The sequence below is a fragment of the Carassius carassius genome, chromosome 46 (assembly GCF_963082965.1).
Source record: "Carassius carassius chromosome 46, fCarCar2.1, whole genome shotgun sequence".
Lineage (NCBI taxonomy): Eukaryota > Metazoa > Chordata > Actinopteri > Cypriniformes > Cyprinidae > Carassius > Carassius carassius.
Window position 1 is genome coordinate 18412468 of NC_081800.1, and position 25753 is coordinate 18438220.

Here is a 25753-nt window from a genome sequence, read left to right on the forward strand (position 1 = left end):
AGGTCGCTTACGATCCGCTGTGGCGTGGCATCGGACAACAAAAAAGTGAAGAGCGCCGCCTAGTAGAAATATGGATAAAACAGGGCTAGCCGCCCGTAATTTAAGCGCTAACTTAAAAATGATCGTGCCAACGTTCTTTCAAAATGTAATTATACTAATCAACTTATGTTCTAAAATCAAGTCGCGAGACTTGAATCCTCTCAAAATATACAACACAATATAAAAAGGTAATTTTCTGAGAGCAATGAATTAAAATAGAAGCTGCTACATGTACCACATTTAAAATGTTTTCTATCACTGATACATTAATTATATATTATATTATTTTATTTTATAACGCGGCTAGATTAAATTGTGCCCAGGACTTTTATAGTTAACTACCACTAATAGCATATTTTTACTTGAAATAAACATGAAATAAAAAAAACCCACTATTTTAATTAACAAAAAAATATTTGATATACTTAAAGAAAATAAAAAAGACAAAAAAAACTTTAAATGGAAAATATTTGCTTAAAAAAACATTTAAAAATATTGTACAATTACACAAAAACACACTCTGAACTCAATAAATGAATATAACCATATTATTAAATAAATTGAAATCAATCTAGACCTAACAGCTAATGTTTTGCAAAATATGTGGCTGATGAATATAGTATAATCGTATGATGAATATATACAAGTCAGGAAGAGCAAAAAAAAAATGCAACAGCTATCATTGTGTGTGCATTACCATTTATTACAGTTCAAAGAGCTGGGTCCAAAAGAAGTTTGTAGCAAAGGAAGCAGATTCCTGTACAGATAAACCCTTTAAGTCACTGGAAAAACTCTTACATCCAACAACTGGGGTTAATAGTAATAACAAGAGATGAAGAAAAATGTTGGGATAACAGAACAAAAAAAAACATGATGTAATGGCATTTTTATGACGATCATGTTACAACACAGCTTCACATTCTTTGATTTGATCCTGGGTTTGAGCTCCGATTCAGATTTTAGTCAAATTTTAGTCACACCGTGTACATATGATATTTCTACGCAAACCAAAATTCTAATACAGAGTCAATAACCATCTGTCACATGGCATGTGTCCATCAATTTACACCAACATCTATTGTATTTTCTACAAGACAGTCTATAGCTTGTTAATTTGATTACTTAAAATGTGTTGTATTCCTCCATCTGTATAAAATAAAAAGCAGGTTTTTGATTGAACGATAAAACTGCATGTTTACAGCCAATGTTTTGTTATTCTACTTGGAGTAAATGGAAAAAAAAGGAAATACTGGTGTTACTTAACATTCTTCACAAACATGAAATGGATCCCTTTCCTCAATGTTTTCCCTTACCATGAGTTTGACTAAAATGCATCCGTGAGGACAACAAAAACACAAAGGGAAGCAATTTTTTTTATATATCCAAATGTGTTAACTTTTCTGTGTGTGAAACTGTGTTCTCTTTCAGCTTGGTATGGTATGTGCAGACATACAAATTCAAAATTAAAATGGTTCAAAAGAATAAATTTTATTATGTTTCAAATTAAAACCATGAGCCTTTCCAGACAGTGGCTCGATATAAATGGAAGGGGAAACAATTTGGGTACTGTCATCTTTTATTTCTCTTTCTCTCTCTTCAGTTCACTTCCAGCGTGGTGGAAACATTTAAACTGCAGGGCAAGCTTGGCTCACTGAGAAAACTCAAACACGGCCACTCTGCTTCCCTCTCATCCAGGCCTGGATGCGCTCCTTCAGCTCTGGGACTGTGGAGAGGGGTGAAAGTATGGAGTCAGCATTTAACACACAGTGTAACAATTATAAAAAAATAAAAAGACGACAAGTCACAGAGTGCATTAGGCAGCAGCGCTGAAAGTGGCAGCCCGTGCCGTCTTTGTAAAGCTGTGTGTGTGCGTACCTGGTTCCAGCATGCTCTCTGTGAGAGGCTGTCTGTTGAAGGGGTCTGTGGGAGAGTTCAGGAGGTGACGCAGAATGATGGCTCGATCCATGATGTTGCCAGACGGAAGTTGCACGGGATCAGTCATGAGAGTGTCCATCAGCGGGTCTGTTTAGATAGGATGTCAATGTTAATTGCTCCAATCAACTATTAAATTTGTAGCTACACTTCCATTTTTGTGTTGTTGTTAGGGTTGTTTTTACGAAATTAACACTTTTATTACTTGCAAGGATGCATGTGATCAATTTTACAAAAAAAAAATATTAAAATGTGACATTGAGAAATGGTTGATTTCATAACATTACTGTTTTTACATTATTTTAGTCAAATAAATGCAGCTTTGGTGAGCATAAGAGACTTCTTTAAAAATTAACAAAAAAAAGTATCAAACCTCAAACTTGAGCAGTAGCGTATGACTTAAAATATGATGTAAGACAACTGAGGACTTGACGACTCGCACCTTTAAACTCATCTGGGGCATCGCCGTAATCCATCTCAGACTGAGAATTGCGGGCTACTATCTCCTCCACCTTTTCCAACAGAAGTTTGAATTTCTCAATAGCAATGGTGGATTTTATGCCCGCTTTTCTCATTTTTGAAATGACCTCCTCAAACAGCTCCCTGCTGTATGACCGCTAATGCGAGAGAGAGGGAGAAAAAAAAAAAAGATATCCTATATTTTTCTTGCAATACAGTTAAGCACCAAACAACATTTGCGGTCTAGCCACCAAAGATCTTGGTGAGCAGATACAGACCTGGTCATCTGCAATGGCTTTAGCGAACCGAGCACAGTCCAGCTGCAGATAAATGTCAGTCAGCTGATCCAGGAGCTTCTTTGGCTCAAAACCATATTTTTCTGGGTTTTCCACCTTCAAGTCTCGACATTTAGGCCCACACAGCTGCTGCAGGTTATAATTCAACATGGCAGCCAGACGAGGACCCAGTTCCTGTTCAATACAACAGAATATACATGATAACAAGAATGTTATACCTTTTGTGCATTTTCAACAGAACCTTCAACTACAGTATTTGCTCTATTAATGTCATTAAAAGTGCCCTTTCTCACACCTCCTCTGAATAAACTCAATGTTCTAACCCTGGCAGCAGCTTAATTTTCCCTGAAGACTATAAATACCTGCAGAGAGCAGAGCGCAGGAGATCCATTTACTGCAAGAAGCAGATTACAGTGCTCATGCTTTTTTCCTTTTAACCAAACCTGAATTAATTAGACTTGGTTAAGCTCTACCTCTTTTGTAGGGGCTTCCTAAAGTGGATCTGTTTGTTGTCTGTTGAAATGTTCCTTAAGTTATATTTCTATGACTGTCTGCTTATATAGGTTTATTAAACGGCTTCTACTCATAAACAACCTGTAAAGCTGTTCCTACAGTACTGTTCAAAAGTTTGGGGTCCGAATTAATTTAGTATTTTTTTCAACAAAAAAAATCTTACTGTCCAAAAAATTCTGAATGTCATCATAATACCATGGCGTGTTTTTACAGCATGCAAAAGTGTGACGTGTTTCTGTACTTACAGGCCTGAGGAAGGGCTTCTGGACCTGTTTGGTGAGGATATGGAACATATCCACCGTCTCTGTGGCTAAAGCCAGGTACGATCGTGATACTCTCTCATCCTGAGTCAGCTGGGACTGTCGGCTCTGCTGCTGCTCCTGAGGATCACAACATTTCACGTGAAATCAGACGTAATTGGAACTGGAAGACAAAAAATGTAACGCACGTAGAAACACTGCTGCACAACCTTTAAACCTTTAAAGTCCGTGTAAATATAAAATATGTGTTCAGAGAAAAATGTGTCATTAACCACCCAGCCAAATTTGAGTGATAAAAAAAAAAAAACATCAAGTACATAAAACAAGTTATGAAAATCTTGAAAAAAAATAAGCAGCACTCTCTGCCCTCAAACGCTGGGGGCGTGTCTGCTGTCTGAAACCATGCATTTACGTGATGAAGGCATAGCTAGTTAGCAAACTGTAGGCTGTAGTATCTAACGGTAATGACAGCACTGAACCACTGATGCTAATGCGCTCTAGTTATTAGGTGTGTTCGACCTGAAGTAGACCACGCTGCGCAGAACAATCAGTAGCTATGTTTCCATCACCCTGTTTTATACGCATTTTGAAGCATCACATCAGAAAAGAGTGATGGAAATGGCAAATTTCAAAAAATGATCCCTTAATTGGCAAAAAGTTTTTACACTCACTTGAGGGGGTTGTTGACTTGTGCGAAAAACTCCAAGCCTCCAAAGTACAAATTCCAAATTCAAGTAGTAGTGACGATTTTGTTCTCTTTGACTTGAAGGATGGAAACGGTGATTATTTGCATGGATTATTCATTTGAAACTTTGGATGGAAACCTGGCTAGTGTATTACATTGAAGTACAGCGAAAGCTATTCCAAAGCAAAAGGAGCATCTGCTCTCTTGTTGCTCTTGCGGTACTTTGATGCATTGGTCTGCGCTGCTTCAAGCCGAACACAACTATTATATAAAGTTAGGGAAGGGGTCATGCTCAGTGCCTCCAGTCACGTCATCAAGACATGATTTCAGGCTTGCCCAAAAAAAATCCTTTTAATGGTCTAACTCCACATTACAGTTCACAGTCTTTAAAATGTGTTTTCAGCAATACGTTTCTAACATTTATAATGGATTTAGAAACAATTCTTCGAATAACCTTCACACAGACTTTAAAAGTCACTCCCCTTCTTTTTAGCCTTAAAGCTAATGCTTTTTCCCCTGGCACATTAGTGCATTATATCCATTACAATGCAGTTAAAAGGGTAGGTAACTGAATTATTGGTGAAGTTGTGATATGTGCTGACCCTGGGCAGCTGGTCCCATTGCTCTTTATTCTTCATCTCCTCCTGGATCTCATGGATGCGTTTCAGAGACTCCAAACTCTCGTCCAGCAGAAAAGTTGTATCATTAATTAGCATGTTGATGTAGCGCACAAACTGTTTACCAGAGCTGCAGAATGAATGCAAGAGACAAAAATAGTTTTTTATTCATTATCAAATTTCTGTCACTTATTCGACCTGGCTGACACATCATCAGTCTATGACTATTTCCAACATCACTCAAAACTCACTTGAACTCCTCCAGGAAGGTGCCTTGGTGGTTAATGTTTTGCCATAGGCTTTTGAATATGGTGCTGATGTGGTAACGGATGGTGAACTTGTCATAGAACTCGCTTGTGGCTCCAGTGTGCTCCACATCTAAAAAAAACACCCATTCAGCATAAACAAATCAAAATGGATAGAACAGACTTTAAAATAGATATCTTAGAACCCTTTTCACCGGTGTAAAACTTCATGAGAGCTGGCACAAGCTGATTGATAGACAGTGGGTGGTTCTCCATCATCTCAAAGAATCGCTGAGTGCGTGGCTGCACTGCAGGATTGGTGACAAACAGCACCTCCACAAGCTTGGCGATCAAGTATGGGTTCTTTATGTAATTCTGACTGCTAATGAAGACCACCAGGAAGGTCACAATGTCATCAGTGCATGGCTCGTAGAGAACCTGTGGAAAGTACCTGAGAGACAAAGGGGGAAAGTGTCAAATTTGACTAAAACCTAAATAAGTAAATGTAACTTAATTCGGATTCTAACAATATAAATGTGCAGACTTCAGCAATCTCATACACTTACTGCACAATAAATAGCAAGAACTCGGCCACATCTTCAATGTAAAACTCTGGCAGTGCTGCAAAGCTTTTAGGGATTTCTGGGTTCAGAGGCAGGGTTACGCTGTAAGGTGATAAAAGACAGGAAATCAGACTAAAACAACATCTTGACTACAATTTGGCTGAAAGAATGGAAGGGGTATCTGAAGAGGAGATGTAAAGTGAACTGACCCTGGGTAGGCAGGTTCCACCATACGCAAGATGAGCTGGATGACCATACTGAAGAACTGCAGACATCTGCGCAGCAGGTTCTCGTCCAGCAGCCCTGCGTCTGCGCAGGCTTTAGAGCGCACCAGTTTCTGACAACACACACGTTTACTTGTTATTTATTAAATACACTTATTTTCATATATATTCTATATATACAACATATGCATTTAGAACAGTAAACACAACAGTAAGAATACCAAGAATATATAATAATCTCTTATGCTGACTTTATTGGATCAAAAAATAAAGTTACAAAAAATAAATAATGGAATAATATGTTTTTTCATCATCTATAATTATCGGTTTAATCAATTAGATGGTGCTGCTAATCTTATCAAACAACTACAGAAGTTTCTTTCTCAAGCATAGTAATAGATAGTTGCTATTTTAAGAAATAAGAGCTGGCACATATTTTCCAGCATTAAAAAAAAAAAAAAAAATTATTATTAAGGGATAACAGCATTCACCTTCAGCTGTGTTTTACATCTCTTCAGCATCTCCCGATGACGACTTGCCAACGGGGAATCCTTCCACTGGTTCTCACTGTTTTTCAGCTCTTCCACAGTTCTGGAATACACACACACATATTCAGCCTTGTGCAAATAACCTCTTCTGACATCTATAAAAAAATAAATAAAGTATAATTGGCCATTCTAAGTGTTATCCCTGCTGTCGACAGCAGGAGTCACTGTGGTTCTGATCGGCCAGGCATCAAGCCAATAAACAATGTGAGCTGCCTTCTGTCTGAATGTGAAGGACTTGATGCAGCACTAACACCTGAGCTGGTAATTCAGGACTAAGATGACTTTAGAGCTGCTCTACACTGCAAGTAAATACCTTGCACAAGAGGCACTGGGACAGCACAGGATTAGCCCGTCTCAACAGAAAGAGATTAAGGGCTTTTTTTACGAAGCATGACAAAGAACATCACATCTATGATAGCCTATCTGACATAAGTGATAAGGAATCCAAGATGTTCCACTTTGAGAATCACTTTAACTAGCTAATCTTTAAACTTCATTACTTCTGCGGCACTATACATGGTTTTGGTAACAAACTGCTTGCTTTTACGACTGAATCTGTGCAAAGCACCTGTTTAGATCCCTGATGGCCCTCAGCCTCCGTATGTAGCGCCGACAGCACGGGAGGATGGACAGATGATGTGCATGTAGCGTTAAGAAGAAGCACTCTGTAGGGAACTTGGGCTCTGAGAACTTGGATGGGTCTTCATCTGTGGAGAAATGGGAGGTAGGGGAAATGGGTTGTCTGAGTCAAACTGAGCATCTAAAGCGATTTGTCTGTCCCAGAGCAGAGCCCACACTCACGCAGCTCAGTGAGCCAGCTCTTCAGGTCCTCCATCGTGGCTTTGAGCCGGGTCTCTTCCGTGCTGACATTCAGCCGACACTTGGGGTGGAAGATGTAGAGAGGATCCACTGTGTCCAGCTTGATCTTCATACTGAGCTGCTGCAGCACCCACAGGAAGTTCATCATGAAGCCATCTGTGGACACCAGCTTATCATCGGTCTAAAGAAGGAACGCAGGAGAAAATAATCAGAATAAATATACTAAGTATTTTTACAGTATTTTTGTCCCTTTATGCCTGTTTTCAAGAAACTGGCACCTTTACTATCTCGATAAGATGGCATTTTAAAAGCAGCACATACTTGAGCAGACATACCTGGATTTGAGCCTTCTTCACATTACGATTCACCAGAGCTGCCATGTAGCTCAGAGCTGCTTCCCTTGTCTCTCCGTTCAACAAGATGTTGTGCAGGATTTTAAACAGATCTCCCTGGAAAACCCACATCAGCACATGCTCAGAATTACAAGATTCACTAAATCTCAATTATTTTTTATGTTCAATGTTTTTTTGGATGTTCATTTATGTCAATTTATTATATATACATACATACATACATACATACATACATACACACACACACACACACACACACACACACACACATATATATATATATATATATATATATATATATATATATATATATACACACACACTTTTTATATTTTAAGGATTGATAAACACATGCAGTAATATAATATAATATATAGTTTTTTTAATCATCTGAAAAATACTGAATAATATTCCATAGCAATTTACATAATACAATTAATATTAAACTCACAGAATATGCACAGTCCTCACAAATTTGGATTTTAGCTTAATGAGAAAGGTACATAAGCCCAAGTTTATCTGCTTATACTTTTATTTTCGAAAATTACACTAAATAAATTCTTATATACAGTCGTGGCCAAAAGTTATGAAGAGTGATCAGATGAATTGCATAGTCCTTCTTTGCCATGAAAATTAACTTTTTAATCCCAATTAATCCCAAAAAAACCTTTCCACTGCATTTCCTTGCTGTCATTAAAGGACCTGCTGAGATCATTTCAGTAATCGTCTTGTTAACTCAGGTGAGAATGTTGATGAGCACAAGGCTGGAGATCATTATGTCAGGCTGATTGGGTTAGAATGGCAGACTTGACATGTTAAAAGGAGGGTGATGCTTGAAATCATTGTTCTTCCATTGTTAACCATGGTGACCTGCAAAGAAACGCCTGCAGCCATCATTGCGTTGCATAAAAATGGCTTCACAGGCAAGGATATTGTGGCTACTAAGATTGCACCTAAATCAACAATTTATAGGATCATCAAGAACTTCAAGGAAAGAGGTTCAATTCTTGTAAAGAAGGCTTCAGGGTGTCCAAGAAAGTCCAGCAAGCACCAGGATCGTCTCCTAAAGAGAATTCAGCTGCGGGATCGGAGTGCCACCAGTGCAGAGCTTGCTCAGGAATGGCAGCAGGCAGGTGTGAGCGCATCTGCACGCACAGTGAGGCCAAGACTTTTGGAAGATGGCCTGGTGTCAAGAAGGGCAGCAAAGAAGCCACTTCTCTCCAAAAAAAACATCAGGGACAGATTGATCTTCTGCAGAAAGTATAGTGAATGGACTGCTGAGGACTGGGGCAAAGTCATATTCTCCGATGAAGCCCCTTTCCGATTGTTTGGGGCATCTGGAAAAAGGCTTGTCCAGAGAAGAAAAGGTGAGCGCTACCATCAGTCCTGCGTCATGCCAACAGTAAAGCATCCTGACACCATTCATGTGTGGGGTTGCTTCTCATCCAAGGGAGTGGGCTCACTCACAATTCTGCCCAAAAACACAGCCATGAATAAAGAATGGTACCAAAACACCCTCCAACAGCAACTTCTTCCAACAATCCTACAACAGTTTGGTGAAGAACAATGCATTTTCCAGCACGATGGAGCACCGTGCCATAAGGCAAAAGTGATAACTAAGTGGCTCGGGGACCAGAATGTTGAAATTTTGGGTCCATGGCCTGGAAACTCCCCAGATCTTAATCCCATTGAGAACTTGTGGTCAATCCTCAAGAGGCGGGTGGACAAACAAAAACCCACTAATTCTGAGAAACTCCAAGAAGTGATTATGAAAGAATGGGTTGCTATCAGTCAGGATTTGGCCCAGAAGTTGATTGAGAGCATGCCTAGTCGAATTGCAGAGGTCCTGAAAAAGAATGGCCAACACTGCAAATACTGACTCTTTGCATAAATGTCATGTAATTGTCGATAAAAGCCTTTGAAACGTATGAAGTGCTTGTAATTATATTTCAGTACATCACAGAAACAACTGAAACAAAGATCTAAAAGCAGTTTAGCAGCAAACTTTTTAAAAAAACTAATATTTATGTAATTCTCAAAACTTTTGGCCACGACTGTATGCATTTTTCACAATGCAGTGCAATTCTGACCCGGTGCAACTTATTTTCCTGAAAATACGGTATATATTATATTTTGATTAAAATATTCCAAATTAATTACAAATATTTCATTATAAATTATGTGAAAATCTGATGACATCTGGAAAAAGGGAGCTTCTTGCTCCATCTAAAAGTTGCAACACTTTATGCACATTCTTATTCCTTCCCCAAACTAAAGAAATTATACTATTATAATCATATAAGACCGACCAAAAACTGAAATAGACAAAAAGCCTCCACTTGCACCCCTGCTATATAGAAAGAATATTCCCTCAATATTGGAGCAGCTCATAAAAAATCTATGAGTATGTGATATGATGGCCGCTCACCCTTGCAGACTCCAGATAATGCTGCAGTGACTGGCTGACCACACGGGTGTTCTCCACAGTGATGGCAGGGCCGGAGAAGAACTTGTCTCCCACTTTAGTCTACAGAATTGAAAAATGGACATAAAAATAAACCAATTTCCTCCCATGATCACTTATCAATGCTTCACTTTTGTATCAACCTCATTTGTGAAATGACTTACATCATCCTCAGCAAACACAGAAAGACTGAAGAATGCGCCGAGAAAGGAGAGTCTTTGAATTTCTCTTCCTGTCCCGGGACTAAGAGGGTCAGGACACCACAATGGCAGAGAGGTGATCTAAAAGTACATGCAGACAGACAGTATTAAAAGTGAACTACATAACCTGACAAGACTTGAATTCAAAAGCTCCTACAAAACCTACCAAATTGCATACAGGGTGAGTCTTCCCAAACTTGATTTCACAGAGCTCAACCAAAGCCTGTAAAACAATAAAATGTCAGTCACAGACACAAAACAAAAGCCTACGAAGCCTTCAACTGATTCAGAGGAGCAATCTGGGTGAAACATGTCTGGAAGATCAGAGATACCTAACAGAGTTTATATAGAAATCAAGGGAGCTTGTTAGGTCCTAACATGCAAATTCAGTTTTATTATGCTTTTAAATAAACAGTCGCTTACCATTAGAGGGAACTTGAAGTTGTCACTGTCAAAAGAACATTCTTTTACAGCTAAAGTGAGCCCTTGAAGAATGGGAACGAAGATCTGAAAGAAAAACAATACTGATCAAGCCAAGACAAAAGTTCGACACCTTTTCTATGAACTAACTTGACTTTCAAACAGCGGACCCCAAGGTCATTTTTAGCATTACAATGTAACAATATGAATAAAATAACTAGAATTTATTTTCAAAACGATTTTATTCCCGCTTTTTTTATTCCAGTGTTTAGTGCCAAATCATTCCAATAATATGGTGCTCATGCAACATTTCTTTTTAATACTAACTGTAACCACTTGATATTTTGTGGAACCTTGATTTTGTTTTCTTCTCAAAACTCTGTGATGAAAAGAAAATTCAAAAGAACATCATTTATTTGAAATAGAAGTCGTCAAATAATATATTTTTTCTATTAAAAATGTATTAATTGTCACTTGATCAATTTAATCTTGCTAAATAAAACTTTATATTCATATTTTTGATTATAAAGTGTGCTTGTGCCATCTTTCTTTAAAATTAAATGCTGATATTTTAATGCCTTATGTGCAGTGTCTAAAGTATTCAAACTGGAACCACAAAAACCTAATGTGGGATATTTGATCTGGAATAAATAATGATTTTTAAACACTGAGCCATTCTTACAAAAAACAAGCAAATGAACCATAAATGTTTAATAAATGTGTTTAATATACTTTTTTTTTCTTGGAGGTCCACTTATAATGTCATCAAGATGTTTACATCAAAAAACTTTAATAGGCACTAATAGGCTATTTTCTGTCCTCTTTTGACCTCCCTTATCGGAACACTCATCAGAAAGCTCTGTTTGAATAGGTGTGCCAGATTGTAGACTCAGAGGTAAATGCCCACTGCTATGACTGGCTAACAAGTTGTGTATTTTTGACAGCTACATCCTTCACAGATGGACGTGCTTTGTTTGCAAAGTGAACAAAGAACCAAGTTCTTACTGATGCTGTCTGGATCTTCAATAAAAATAAAGTTCACTCCACAGCATCATATTGTCTTTGGAATATCTTTATAGTTTAGTTTTATGTAGTCCTGCATTTACCTTCTCTTATTTTTTACACTACATGCGCAAATCAGTGGGCGGAGCTAAACAGGCAGTGATGTAGAAGCAGGTGTTGATCATCTTCCATGGAGGCAGGGTTTACCCACTCTATTACATCATAAAATAGCACATTCCACAAGCTGTCGTTTTGGCAGATTGGCTTCAATAAAATGTTTTAATGGTGTGTTCACACCAAATGCGAAGCAAATATGCCCATTGCGTCCCACGAACTAGTTTACTCTCGGGATGTTTTATCGCATTACTCACGTCGTTTTTATTCACGTGAGTGAGGCAAAAAACATCCCATGAGTATAACCATGGTGAGGATAAATACAAATCGTGGCTTTGAACCTGTTGTGGAAGTCCCAAAAACTCTGGAAAGCCAAACACAGACGTGTCTGGGTTCACAGCACCATACAGAGATGCACACAACTTGAAGCTGTATCATAGATTTCCGGGTTCCCGCGAACGAGTCAGGCCGAATTTTCCACTCAAGTTGAAGTTTTTTAACTTGCATGAAAGACGTGATTGAGTGTCGTGCATTTTGCATAATTCGAGTCGCCTGGAGCGAATTCGCCTCTATTCGCATCTTTGCATGTAATCTACTCGCGCGAATAATTCAATTCACGTTTGGTGTGAATACACTATTAGACTAACGAGAAAGTTTTGAGTTCTAAATCTTACAGGATGCTTTTATAGTGCAATGACCTTTTATTTGTCAAAATTTTCTCAGTTCATGACCGCTTTAATACCACTAGGAGTTTGGTATCAATAATAAAGAACTCTTCAGCTTCAAAAGTAAACTGACACAGCACGCAGCCTGTCTCCATAACCTGCTGCAACTCCCACCTGTTTAAACACATCCTCCTCCTGATGAGTCATGCGCACCAACTCCTGGATGAAGCCGTATGGAAGGTTCCGGCACAGCATGTAGGGAACCAACAGCGAGGGCTGTAGAGGGGCCCTATTTAAGGGCAAAAAGAGAGAGAAAGGGTGTGGCAACTTTTTCCCTTCTTTGTCTGTAAACTGTGTAGGATTGCAAAATGTAATGAAGCCCATGACAAATTTTTTTTTAAAAAGATGAGCACTTGAGTTTGGACAACAACAAACTGAATTCCAAAGGTCATAGCTCTAATGTGAAAACACCTTTAAAAAACCTTAAGAATGCATTGAGAAAGGTTGCTGTAACTGACCTGGGCTGTGTGAGGGTACCTTGAAGCACTAGTGCAGCATGGGAAATGCACTGGGAACGAATGTTGCTAAGCAGCTGACTGACTGCTGGCTGGCTGCACATCTGAAAAATAAAAGTATATGAATAACACTGTCTCTGAACATAGACCAAATACCCTGAGCTTGAAGCTCAAGGTCAACAACTAAAAGTAAAATGGCTGAATAATGAGAAAAGTTTTTTTTTCTGTCATTATAATTATATTGCTTATATTTCTACACAACGGCATAGTACAACAGACCAGAAACACCACAAAATTGGTCTTTGACAGACTTATTTAAATTATTTGCAAAATAAAATTGTAAATAACAACAATAAACAAAAATATTTTTAAAAATATATAAATAAAAAATTGGTTTACTTCATTTTTACTTAAGTAACTTTTCATTTAAGTAACTTATTTATTTTGGACAGATGGTTAATAGTGTTGAAACAGAGTGAAACTGAAACAGTCGCTTCGTAAAGCAACATGCTGCAACAAATGCTTCTTGTAGCTTAATTCATTATAATAGGGACAAATTACTTTTGACACATGTCTAGTGTAAACAGGGTAATAAATGAGAGAACAACATGAAACTCATGCCAAAGATGGAATTACCCTTGGCTTGACAAGACATGTTGTCTTTCACTTTCACCTGCTCAACACCTCCACCTCTGTTCTGACCTACTGACAAACGTCTTCTGATGAAGGAGTTATTTTCTTGCATGGCTTGTCATACTGGAACATAATTATCTTGCCTGAGTTCAGAATTATTACTGAAGAAATGTGTCCATAATGTTAATCAGCAGCTACCTTCAGGGCCTTCCTCTCTTCCATTCCCACACTGTCAAAACGCTCGATGAGGTAGTTGAGCATCTCCGTCTCTTTACAGGACTCTATGGTAAAGCGGTCGCTACATGAGTCACCAACCATCCCACCTCTGGACGCACCCAGGCTAGAGAGAGAAAGAGAGAGTTATGAGAGATAAAAACTCCCTTCAATAAAGGAGGTTGTAGAGCAGGGATCAGCAACCTTTTCGGCATGACGTGCCATTTTTTATTGTTATGGTTAACCACTGTGCCAACACAGCCCCCCCCCCCCCCCCCACACACACACACCGAAATAATTCTGTATTTAAACGGTACATACACAATTTTTTATTATACGATAAAAAACCGTTTTTTAACGTTAATGCACTGCTTTAATTGATGAACGTGCACACACAGACACACACACACACACACCACTCGCACACAGAGATCTGAGATCGTGCTGTGCAAAAAGTAGCATTCAGAGTGTTGTCACGCTACTTTTATTAATCGATACTGAATCGCTACATTATATTTCTCAACAACAAAGGGGCAAAATCGCTTCATTGTCTGCAGAGAGAGACAATTTACCCCCCCCCCCCCCACTTTCTTTCTCTCAAAATGGCCATATTTCAGAAAATTTTTCATCACTGGATATAGCTTTAGGTCATTTAACATTTCTATGGTAAAACGTATTATTAAAAGTTGACTAATGTTAATTGATTTGCAGCTTCATCTTACCTCACTCTCTTTAACGTTAAACTGACGCTTCGCGCTCTGCTTCTGTGAACAGTAAACCCCGCCTACTTTGATCTGATTGGCCATCTCAGTCATTTTGACATTGACGAGTGCTGTTAGACCGAGGCTTTGATCTGAAGCACCTAGTATGTGCAGTGTTTGCACGTGCATCCATGCAAGTTAATTCTCACACTTTAATAGTATTTGGAGCTCCTAACAGGCTGTGTGACTATGAGAAGTTATTACATCAAACTGTACGTCATTATACAGTTTTCCTTATTGCTTGCGTGCCAGCGATTATCCCTCTGCGTGCCACTGTTGGCACGCGGGCCGTAGGTTGCCAACCCCTGTTGTAGAGTGTAGATGAACTTTCTGTGGAAAAACCTAAACAGAGTAAATAAGTGACCAAAACCACATAGCTTTAGCCACCCAGGAAATGTCTTTAATAATATAATGTTTCTTTTTTCAAAATAATCATCTTGGGGACAGCAGTGCATCAGGTATAAATAAAGGTTTATCTCCATTTCAAGCAATGGTTAGAACAAACTATGCCCCACAATGCAAAAAGAAAAAAGATAATTCCAGGTTTTTACATGAATGTAGATATGTACAATTGTGATGTGGTAACATGCATTTCTAACTACCTACGAGTGTGATTTGACTGAATGGAATTTAACATGATGGAATCAGTTTACACCTGTATTTAGCACCAGCCGTTTGTCACTCGATCCCCTAAGTCAGATGTAATACCACATGTAAATGCCGGCAAAACGCATGACAAGAGGACAACAAAAGCAGGCTCTAATACTTGCGCTCGTCCCTGCAGGTCTTTGGTCATGAGACAGCATGCATTAGTGAACTCTAGGGTGAGAAAACTCCACAGCAGGCTTCTGGCTCTCATTAGTTCTGTTACACAGTCTGCATTGCATTATCCGAACACCACCCGACAATCAGTCCTCCACCATCACTGCTGTCCAGCACACACCTCCTGTGTGGGAGTTTTCAAGGTCTGCTGGCTCACATTTCTGCTGCGAGCTTAACGGGTCTAACAGATCCTTGTGCAATGAACACGATTCCAGCTGACAGCAAAGCTGTGTCCACATAAGAAACACTGAATCAGCTGATCAAGTATCACATGATCAAACTCCACTATTTGGTTTCATTCCGAGGTGCCAACATTGGGCACAGCGGGCTGTTGTTAGTGGCCAGGCAGCACGCTGAAGCATGCAACACGCGTTGGCACTGATACCTGGACCCAAACGGAACCCCTGAAAAATCCTCATCTTCCTCTTCCTCCAGCTCTTCATCACTGCTGTCCTGAGGCCAGTCAGACAGGCCGAAAAAGAGGGAGAAAGGGCTGGTGTGGCCGCGGTGTGTGAATGGAAGCAGACAGATAGACTGAATGAAAATTTAAAGTCTACAAAGATGCAACTTCACATCTAACAGGGTGAGAAAGGTACCTAGACGGCATCCGGGTGGCTAGCCTAGTCCTTCTGGGCACAGTGCTGGGGGAGCCGGGGTAAGGCATGGAGGAGTTGGTGCTATGGTGTCTTGGGGAAGGGCTGGAGGGTATACCTGAAGTTGTAGGGGGCGTAAGCATACCATATTGAGAAGCTCTGTGGCTTGGGCTTATGGGGATGGACGAGCTAAGGGAGTAGGGCCTGTATCTCTGGGAGATGGGCAGAGGGGTGGATGGAGAGGGAAGTGGAAGGCTGGTGGGAGGGCGAGAGACAGGAGGACTGGGGGGACCCGGGTGGGCGGCCGCAGGAGCCAGCGGGACAGATGGAGCACTCATTCTGGCAGAGCTCAGAGCGAGTGGGTTTGGGCTACAACCGTAAAGACTGAAAACAACAAAGACATTGATGAAAATGAAGGCAGAAACACAGGAGGAGGAGGAAATTTAAAGAGAATTTAAGAATGTGAGACAAAGGGGTGGAGGTGGATATGTGCACTGGCGGCCAAAAGTTTAGAATTATTACAATTGTTTTAATGTTTTTGAAAGGAGTCTCTTCTGCCCACCAAGGCTGAATGGTTTGTTATACATACAGTAAAAAAACGTAATATTGTGAAATATTACAATTATTTAAAATAACCTTTTTTAATATATTTTTAAAATGTAATTGCATTCTGTGATGGCAAAGCTCATTTTTAGCAGCCATTACTCCTGTATTCAGTGTCATATGATCCTTGAGAATCCTTCTAATATGGTATATGAATAGTAATGCTTGCTGGAAATTCAGCTTTGCCATCACTAGAATAAATTACATTATATTAAAAAAATACATATTTTAAACGGTAATATTATATATTTTTTTTTTCAGTATTTACTGTATATTTGAAAATACATTCAAATAAATGCAGCCTTGGTGAATAAGAGAAGAGACTACTTCTTTCAAAAACATTTAAACATTTTAATCAGTCCAAACTTTTGGCCACCAGTGTAGGAGGCTACATCAATTCTTTTAAAAGGACAAGTTGTCATATCACACTTGCCTGGAAAGAGAGCTGGCACCGAATGAACCAGCGCAGGGCATCATGGGACTGCCACTCTGGCTGGAGGGTGGGACGAGAGTCAGGTGACGGTCCGGGGATCTGGCAGCAATAATTGGCTGAGATGTGGCAGTCAAGCTGGCGAATGGGTTACAGTCACGCGAACGGGTGGACATCATGAGAGCCTCCATTAAAATCTGTCCAATCAGGTCTCTGAAGTCAGCGTAAACTAGAAGAAATTACAATGTAATTCAATTAAAGAGAAATCAGTATTCTCTCTTACACTCTCTGTTGCCTTCTCTCCATACCATCCCTAGGGTTCTTCTGGAATTCAGCAGCAAATGAGGGGAGGAAGATGACATCACGGTCCTGCTCCTTCCAGGAAACACGCAAGATCTTACAGATAAGGTGCAAAGCCTGCTCTTCAGAGACGTCAGAACTGGATGAGGAATCCTGCAGGTATTAATCCAGCAAATTAACTTACAAATACTTGATCAGTGGCTCTCAAACATTGTGACTCCCTAACCCCGTCCCATCCCGCACACACACATTGTTTACTGGTATCAGCCGATTTTGGATATTGAAAAAAAATATTTTTTTAAAAATGATGATGCACTAGTAGATAACCTTTGCTATCATTCAAGATTTAAGTGCATTATTAAAAACACCAATGCCAATAACATGCAACTTATCAGTTATCGGCCATAAAATGAAAACTGCATCTGGTTACCTTTTCAGCCAGGTTCCTTTTCTCTCTGCGATCACTGTCTTCCACCTCCATATTCTCAATTCCTGAGTCCACGTCTACTTGGGACATGCTGAAGACCACAAAGATGATTCAACTCTTGAATTGTCAAACAATATAACTTAAGTACTGCATGCTATAAAAGTACAATGGAAGATACAAAAACTATGTGCCTAATGATAGAGAGGGTTATCTTAATATATAAACTTCCAGCTGTATGTATTTCTTTTTATATGCACTGGAATTATGTGGCTGGAGTACAAAAGCATTTGCAATCCAACAGTAGAGAGATTCTGCAGTGAGATCTATGGCCTTCAGCAAGTGAGAAACAATACTCCGTCTCCAGCACAATCTCAGTTTGATCTCTTACATCATGCTCTAGCTTTTATTAGGAGTTCAGAGAGGACAAAGGTTCACAGCTGTCTCTCACCTCTTCTCGCAGGAGGCTGTGTCAATGTCCATGCTCTGGGAGCGGGACAGGGATTGGGACTGTGTCTCCATACTGTTAGATGGAGAGCTGGAGAGAGAGCTGACCCCCTCGCTGCTCTGGCTTCTGCAAGCAACCCCTACAGTAATGGAAAGCACAAAAGGAAGTACTGTGTTTAAGTACAAACCTGTGGATTGTGTCATGGAAAAAACTGGCTAAGCCTTAATGCTCGAGAAAAACTTTCTAAAACTGTCATGGCTGGAAAACAAACCGCATAATTAAAGTTCAGCTAAAGAACATTAATTTTGAACAATCAAACAATCTATTCCCTTCTATGAAAATGGCTCTCTAAATCTCACCAAATCTTCCAAGGTTTACAAACACTTGTCTCAAAATAAAAATAAAAAAAAAACACTATTTTACCCAGAAAACATGCATAGAGTGTGAAAAGAACTAAATCTGCATCAGAAATTCTTGAAGCACACACCAGTGCAGCACAGTGATTCAATGTAAATTTAATTAATTTAATTAAACAATATATCAATTACATTTAACGGGGGGTGTTGTTAGGATCTTTGTTGTTTACATTCTGATTTTTTTTTTTTTATAATAATAATAATAATAATAATACTAGTTAACAGGCTTATTGAAATATAATCATAATATTTTGGCCAAATTGTGCAGCCCTAAAACAAGTACAGCAAACCTGGATTTTTTTTTTTTTTAGCAAATTTTAAGTCACAATCACAAATTTTATCAGACAAAAACAAATGCAATTAAAAAAATTTCACCACCTCATGCAACCCTATTACATGGGCAAAACCCACCCACTTCAACTAGAATTCCCACTTTCAAGAATTTGATATGATGACAGAAGATCTCCTCAGATATCTTTGCATCACCTTCGGGGTTGGTCATGTGAATTTGCTGTGCTGACCAAGAGAAAGCTGCTTGGTTTAAAAGTGACTTCTGTTTCAGCTGTGATTCATATATTGCTACACTATTAACAAATGACCTTTTTTTGGTCAGCAGATTTTGCCTAAAATTTAGCTTATCTGACCGCACCTTAAATGTGCCTTCTATATTACATTTCAATGCAAGAACATGCCCTAATGAAATAACTGCAGTCATTTAATACTTTGAGTTTGAGGTTAAAAACAAACCGAACCAGAATGTTTAAAGGATATTAATAGAGGAGTGAATGCACTGGACCTGGTTTCTGTCTTATGACTGATTACATCTCAGTGCTGTATGTTCCAGAAAGAAGCTACAACAAAGAGCAGACTTGTGCCAGAACAGCTTTTTTATGTAACTGTGGATATTATGTGTTTAAAGACCTGGAATAATGTGTGTCAGTGGACACAGGGCATTGTTGTTTCCAAAGACAACACACACCAGCTCAAAGCATTCGATTTAGCAAGAACCAAGGTAATTAAGCATGCAGTCATAAAGACTTTAATTGAAATGCTTTTTAAATGAACCGCAGATCAGTGCCAAAAACCAAAAAGGAAAAAACAAGCAAAACTTGTTTTGATCTAATGTGTGATCATACAAACAAAAATGAATTAACTGGAGAATAAGAAACAAATTAGCATCATCCAAAATCAACCAATACAGCTTCATTTGAACGTCTTAATACATAATACAGCCTGAAATTACAGTCGTTTACAGCTCATTTATAAGACAATAAAGACCAAAGGTTATTACACTGTAAAAATTAAACTAAAGAGGAACTTTACCACGATGCACACTGACATTTAACAACAACAAAAAAAAGACTACGGCACCACAAAAACAAAACCAGTCATAGCCTTGCCTGCCCATGTGGCCTTATTTAAACCCAGGCCAAGGCTGTGCCACCTCCATGACTGTGCAATTTCACCACAACAAGATGCTGCGAGCCTAAAATCACTTACCTTGATATCAACACTGATCCAAAAATCAGGCAGCTGATTAAATCATTAGTGTAGTACAAACAGCTAAAACTGTAGCTTCATCCACACAGGACAACATATAGGCCACTTAGATCCTCAACACTATTACACTGGTCATTTTATCCTCATCATTTAATACGAAGACAAGATTACAGTCATAGTTATATGTAATTACAATTAATCTACAAAGGGCTTCAGGTACAGCTCACATCTCTCAGCTCAAATGCAAAATGTGTCCATTAAATACCCAACATTTACAATTAATAACATTGAAATGAATGAATAACATTGAAATTAATGGATATATTGATCCAGTCAGGTGTAATATAAAAACCATGTTTTATGCTTTGCAAATTCCCCTGTACAGAAAGGCTTTATCTGAAAACAAACAATCTGCTTTGCATTTTTAAAAATGAAAATTAGGGATTAGAAAATTAGCAAGTCTATAACATTTAATTCTCTCAAATATACATTATCGTTCAAAAGTTTGGGGTCAATAATATTAATGTTTTTTTGTCAGTGATAATGCAATGGTTTTATCAAAAATACATTTAAAACGGTCAAATTGTGCTGCATTATTACATGGTACATAATTGTAATAAAGCTGAATATTCTGCAGCCATTACTCCAGTCATCAAGATCCTTCAGAGATCATATGCTGATTTGCTGTTGACATTCTAATTCGATGCATCCTTACTGAATCTTTTTGAATGATAAAAACAGCACAGCACTTACCCGAGGTCACCATAGGAGAGGTGGCAGGGGTGACATTTTGGGCATTTAAGCCCAAAGTGTGAGCTGGAGCTGGTGGGACAGGCTGTGACGAGGCCCCGGAGGGCCCTGGCAAGGGTCCTGGGGGAGTCTCTCTCTGTGGAGATGTCAAAGGGGTGCTGGGCTGTGACGTCTGCCCTCCAGCTAACCGGGCCAGTCGCCTTCTACGGATCTAAACATGGCAGATTAATTACAATTTAATCTAATTGCTAATCAATAATGAGCAACAGTTTACAGTCTGATGACCTCAACTGCTCTTATTTGGCAAATACAAGGGCAGACCCTTAAAAGCAAAAAGGGAATTTCTATATATTATTTCACACATGCTTTCAAAGCAATCAAACAGTAGTATGTTTTTAAAGTCCTATAGGCATCATTATTTTCAGCAGCAGTGGCAAATAATGTCTATACAGTGGATGGAGTCATTTAAGATGGAGAAGGCCTCAGTTTCCACAGCAAATAGTGTCAGTGAAATGGCAAGGAAAGGCAAAACGCATGACTGAATGAATTCAAGCAAAGGTACAAAAAATGGTCAAACCCAGTCTGAATCAGCAAAGGATTATTAATCTCAGTTCACAGACATAATGCTCCTGCAGCTCACATGTATTAATTTCAGATTTCCAAGGAATAATTGTAGCACAAGAGAATAAATGCATTATAAATCAATATAGCAGCTTATTTTGAAAATGTATATCAGCTCTGGCTGACATTAAGATCTAAGATAAATGACTGACATACATGAATTAAAACTCAAAATGGTTTTATTTTTCCATTTTATAAATGTATTACCTATTTTTGATAATTTATTATTTTAAATTAATAGAAGGCAGCTGATGAAAAAAAAAGGCTTGAACCAGTTTAAGACGGCTTGCTGGTCTCCCAGCCTGACCAGCTCAGAAATGATCAGACTGTGAGACCAGCAAATCTGCACAGGCTGGGTCAGGCGGGTTTTATTTCAGGTCAGAGCTGGGCTGAGTTTGGTCTTATTTTACAGCAGAACAACTAAACACAAAGCCCTGTCTGTAAATGCACACCAGTGTCATACAGCACAAACAACTAGTGCCAAATAATGCTATCCAAAACCTGAAACCAAGAGCTTTATGGGTTTTAAATGCACTTACAATAAATATTACCATAAAACACTGCGTTTTGTCGAGTTAGACGAAAGGTTTTAAGCTTCAACAGCTGACCCCATGATCAATATACTGACCTGACGCCTGACAAAAGCTTGTTGCGCATGATTTCAGTTTCCAAACCACATGCCATTTAATCAAAAGCATACCCATGGCAAAGATAACCTTGATAATTGTACATTTTATCACGACTGTAAGTTAAATTGACCAAACATTTGGTCCAAAATGATTGTATTTCTTCACACGACAGTCTTTCAGCCATTTTGGATTTCCAGTGAAGAAAAGCTTCACAAAAGAAATGTTAACTTGTCAACTAGTTACACGCTCCCCAGCGACTGAAAACGATAAAGGATGTTATTTTAATTTTGAAAATAAAAAATCAGAAAAAAATCAGGTGATAGAGTCTTGTAGCAGATCCAGTTTGTCAAACATATCACTTGATTACGAGCTGACTGGAAATAACCTCCACATTCGCATTTCATTTCGCTTATATATCGGCACTTAAGCGGCTGAAAACGAGATTCAGAACCTAGCCTCTTTTTTCATGCGAAATAAATGTAATCTGGATATACTGAGCTGTTGGTTAGCCGGTGTCCTGTTAGCTTATCCCAACATTACTGCGATTGAAAAGAAGGTGACAATGACAAGCCAATAAGCATTTAATAAAACCCCAAAACATAACAGTCTTGCAATCAGAGAAGCCGTTTCGACTGGAAACACATTACACTGCGTGGAAACCGCCTTACCTCTTCAGGACTGAGCTGCTCCATCGCCTTTCTTTTAATTTTCAGCTTAATTATGTTGCTAGCCAGTCAGCTAGCTTCTTTATTAACACCAAAAGTACATAGTCTGAACCATAAAACAAATATCAATGTGCTGTGATTGTCTAATTTAAATCTTTATATTAAAACATCAAACGCGCGTGGCCGATTTTTTCCCGATATGTAAGGGTTATACTCGGTTTCTATTAAGAATGAAACAAACACAAAAGTATTATTCGTCAAAACACCGACGCGGCCATTTTGGATCTGGAGTCACGTGACGCGAGATCGACACATTCCAGGCTGCGGCAGTTCAGGAAACTGATTTCACTGCTGAGGCGACCTCAGACTTGTTTTTTTTTTCAGTATCAAGAGTCAGCTGCATCAACATAGTCACTATGATAAGAGACTGTGTCTTAAGAACTAGTTTGAATAACTAGCAGTTAGTCAAGAGGTAATAGGTGTTACTTTTCGGATTCAAATTAGGCCAGTCTACCTTTTTGTAACTGAATTTTAAAAAAAAGTTTTGGCCACTCTTGAAGAAAATAAATTAGATGACAAACTTTTTAAGACTAGTCTAAGCAGCTTATGAAACCATTCCCAAGTCTTATAAGGTGAAATGAATGGCTATACATATATCCTATATAGTTATTAGATAGCTTAAAAAGGATTAATCATGCCAGCAATTCTATTCACACTTGAAAAAATAATATATTGCATAATTTAGACGTAAGTGATGTAGCAATTCTTATCCGCTCCATTTCTTTACTGGTTAAATTTATTTTTTATCAAATGTATTATCTTTCTGATTAATTTGTTGATTGATCATCCCCAGGATAAAGACGCTTCAAACAAAGGGGTTGACAATAAGCACACAAATTACTAATACAGTCCTTTGACTGGCTCTTTTTTCATTACTCTTTACATACTACTCTTTTTTTCAAAGTATATGAATAATTTGTTTTGTATAATGGCTTAATGAGCTGTTTGTATTTGTTGTTGATTTAAAAAGAGAGATGATAAATGATTTGTTGATTGTAATTCCTAAAAAAATAAACATTGCATCCCAGTATTGGCAAATAAACACACAAAGTATATAATAACTTGTTTCAAATTGTATTGCACAATAAGGGACATTCAAGTAATCAAACACAGTGTTGAATTCAAGTAACTGGATGAACTCAGTGTGTATATTTAGATGTCACATACATAAACAAAAATAAATGTAAATGTTTTTTTTTTGTATTCAAAAAGAGGCATGGTCCTTAATTAGTCATATTCTGTTGAAATAATGATTCTGGCATGCAGAAATACAGAAGCACATTACACATTGCTAAATGTCTTTGAATGTGCTTCTTGTATTACATGTAAACATGATTGGGCAATATTGGCACAACTACGGACAACATACAGTGTTACCAGTGGATAAACTGCTGCTGACCGCAGTTCTGTTTGTTCATGGTCTTATGGCGCCCTCTAGTGGCACTATAAATCACCCTCCTAGACACTCTGGCTCAACACTCTGCAAGCCTCTCACTGAATGTAGTTGATTAGTCAGGTTTTGAAGCACAAGTTGACGCTCGTGGTTCTTCTTCCCTCATTTCCCTCATATTCCTCTAACTCTGAAGTGAGTTTAAAGTGTAAACAGCTTTGTTTACAGGAGTACACCTTTTCTTGCAGTAAACGTCACTGCAGGGCCTCAAACAACCCGTTTGAAAACTTGTTTGCAGACTTGATCTTCACAGTGCAACTCCTATAAAGGGTTGAGAGGTATGAAATCAGTTCATTGACGTGTATCACCGATATTTATAGTATAAGATGCTTAATTTCACACTTACCAAATGGAGTTTGTCGTCCTCTATCCAGTGTGCCCAACCTCTGTTCTTCTTCTCACCTTTTTGAACGCACACCAACTTGTTCCCCTCCCATGCCACCAGAGACTAGAGAAATAGATTAAGGTTTAATTTAAAACAGTGCATTAGGTGCATCCTCCATATTGTCTTTTAAGAAAATATTTGAATTCCCTCAGCCTAAAAGGCTTTCAGTGTTCTTGTGCTATAAGACTGTCAGTTTTCTTCCATGAAATGTTCTATTAAATGTCATGAAAATAAAATAATAAATAAAGTAACATTTCATTTTACCATGTCCTTGTCACATGCTACATGTAGGCTTCTTACTATAGAAATAACAGTAAATCATGTGTTGCAATACAATGATACAACTTTTTAATACCTTGCAGTGTCTCTCATCCAGTCCCTTGGTGAACTCTTGAAACTCCTCATTGACTCTGAAGGAGAAAGTGTAGTTTCTAAAGGTGCTGAGAGTCTTGACGACATATTGATCCCCCACCTGCTCGATCACTTTACGATGTTTTATCTTCAGGGCGATCTTGCGGGTGTATAGACTTATCCCTGTGAGAAGACAAAGTTTAGGACCTGTTACCCCTGACATGCATTAAAAACAAATGGAATGGTTTACACATAATATAATATATCTACAATAAGAAAAAAATAACTATAAGATATATAAATCATTGCAACAGAATTAAAAATAATTATCCATTTCAACAGGTAAAAAGAATGCACTCTTACCTAAAGCAATCATGTATCCCTCTAAGTTGACATTGCTTACCATGTCCCATGAACCACAGAGGCTTACAGGCATTGTGTTAACTGTCTCCTAATTATTCCAATAGAAAACAATTTACAAGGTGTGACAGACAGAACGATTCCCAGCACTTATATGTGTTTAGAGCTGAGTGGGCGGTTCCTCTAATTGTAAGTATTCTAATTTGCACGTTGTCAACACTTCAAGGTCATGCCTTATGTAAAGTAAAACGTGTCTGGCAGGTGTTTATGTGCAAATACTTTGCCAAAACACACCATTTAACATAGTACTAACTGTTCATATGATGTTAGTCATAAAATAAAATGTTTGATATATGATTCAAATATGCAATATAACTATTACAAAGTCCTTAAATTCCATCCCATA

General features: G+C 38.4%; 2 protein-coding genes across 3 annotated transcripts; both read right to left on the reverse strand.

Annotated features, from left to right (window-relative positions):
* Positions 1 to 721: 721 nt before the first annotated feature.
* On the reverse strand, positions 722 to 23076 carry LOC132129635 (ubiquitin conjugation factor E4 B-like). Of its 2 annotated transcripts, XM_059541277.1 has the most exons (29): positions 22745 to 23076; positions 20830 to 21037; positions 18164 to 18299; positions 17719 to 17806; positions 17297 to 17441; positions 16992 to 17217; positions 15959 to 16339; positions 15748 to 15855; positions 13765 to 13906; positions 12937 to 13037; positions 12593 to 12707; positions 10641 to 10724; positions 10384 to 10440; positions 10182 to 10298; positions 9982 to 10080; positions 7536 to 7649; positions 7183 to 7381; positions 6950 to 7088; positions 6325 to 6424; positions 5819 to 5946; positions 5613 to 5711; positions 5262 to 5497; positions 5053 to 5179; positions 4787 to 4931; positions 3485 to 3619; positions 2709 to 2900; positions 2414 to 2588; positions 1915 to 2061; positions 722 to 1762 (listed from the first exon to the last, which is right to left on the reverse strand). In XM_059541277.1, the coding sequence occupies exons 1-29, from the start codon at positions 22766 to 22768 to the stop codon at positions 1701 to 1703; spliced, it is 4029 nt and encodes a 1342-aa protein (XP_059397260.1). In that variant the 5' UTR covers positions 22769 to 23076; the 3' UTR covers positions 722 to 1700. The 2 variants fall into 2 exon arrangements, with proteins under 2 accessions (XP_059397260.1, XP_059397261.1); XM_059541278.1 differs by lacking the exons at positions 15748 to 15855; positions 15959 to 16339 and having other exon boundaries at positions 22745 to 23074.
* Positions 23077 to 24005: 929 nt separating this feature from the next.
* On the reverse strand, positions 24006 to 25481 carry rbp7a (retinol binding protein 7a, cellular). Its single transcript, XM_059540776.1, has 4 exons — positions 25351 to 25481; positions 24992 to 25170; positions 24598 to 24699; positions 24006 to 24512 (listed from the first exon to the last, which is right to left on the reverse strand). Exons 1-4 carry the CDS (start codon positions 25421 to 25423, stop codon positions 24459 to 24461), a joined length of 408 nt encoding a protein of 135 aa, XP_059396759.1. The 5' UTR covers positions 25424 to 25481; the 3' UTR covers positions 24006 to 24458.
* Positions 25482 to 25753: the final 272 nt, after the last annotated feature.

Excerpts from the sequence above, each read along its gene's own strand:
- LOC132129635 (XM_059541277.1), bottom strand. The coding sequence starts at position 22,768 with ATGGAGCAGCTCAGTCCTGAAGAG. Across the intron at positions 21,038-22,744 it reads AGCAGCTCAGTCCTGAAGAG|ATCCGTAGAAGGCGACTGGC; the intron begins GTAAGGCGGTTT and ends TGCCATGTTTAG. Across the intron at positions 7,089-7,182 it reads GAGCTGGCTCACTGAGCTGC|ATGAAGACCCATCCAAGTTC; the intron begins GTGAGTGTGGGC and ends ATTTCTCCACAG.
- rbp7a (XM_059540776.1), bottom strand. The coding sequence starts at position 25,423 with ATGCCTGTAAGCCTCTGTGGTTCATGGGACATGGTAAGCAATGTCAAC. Across the intron at positions 25,171-25,350 it reads GGGATACATGATTGCTTTAG|GGATAAGTCTATACACCCGC; the intron begins GTAAGAGTGCAT and ends GTCTTCTCACAG. Across the intron at positions 24,700-24,991 it reads TGGATGAGAGACACTGCAAG|TCTCTGGTGGCATGGGAGGG; the intron begins GTATTAAAAAGT and ends CTATTTCTCTAG.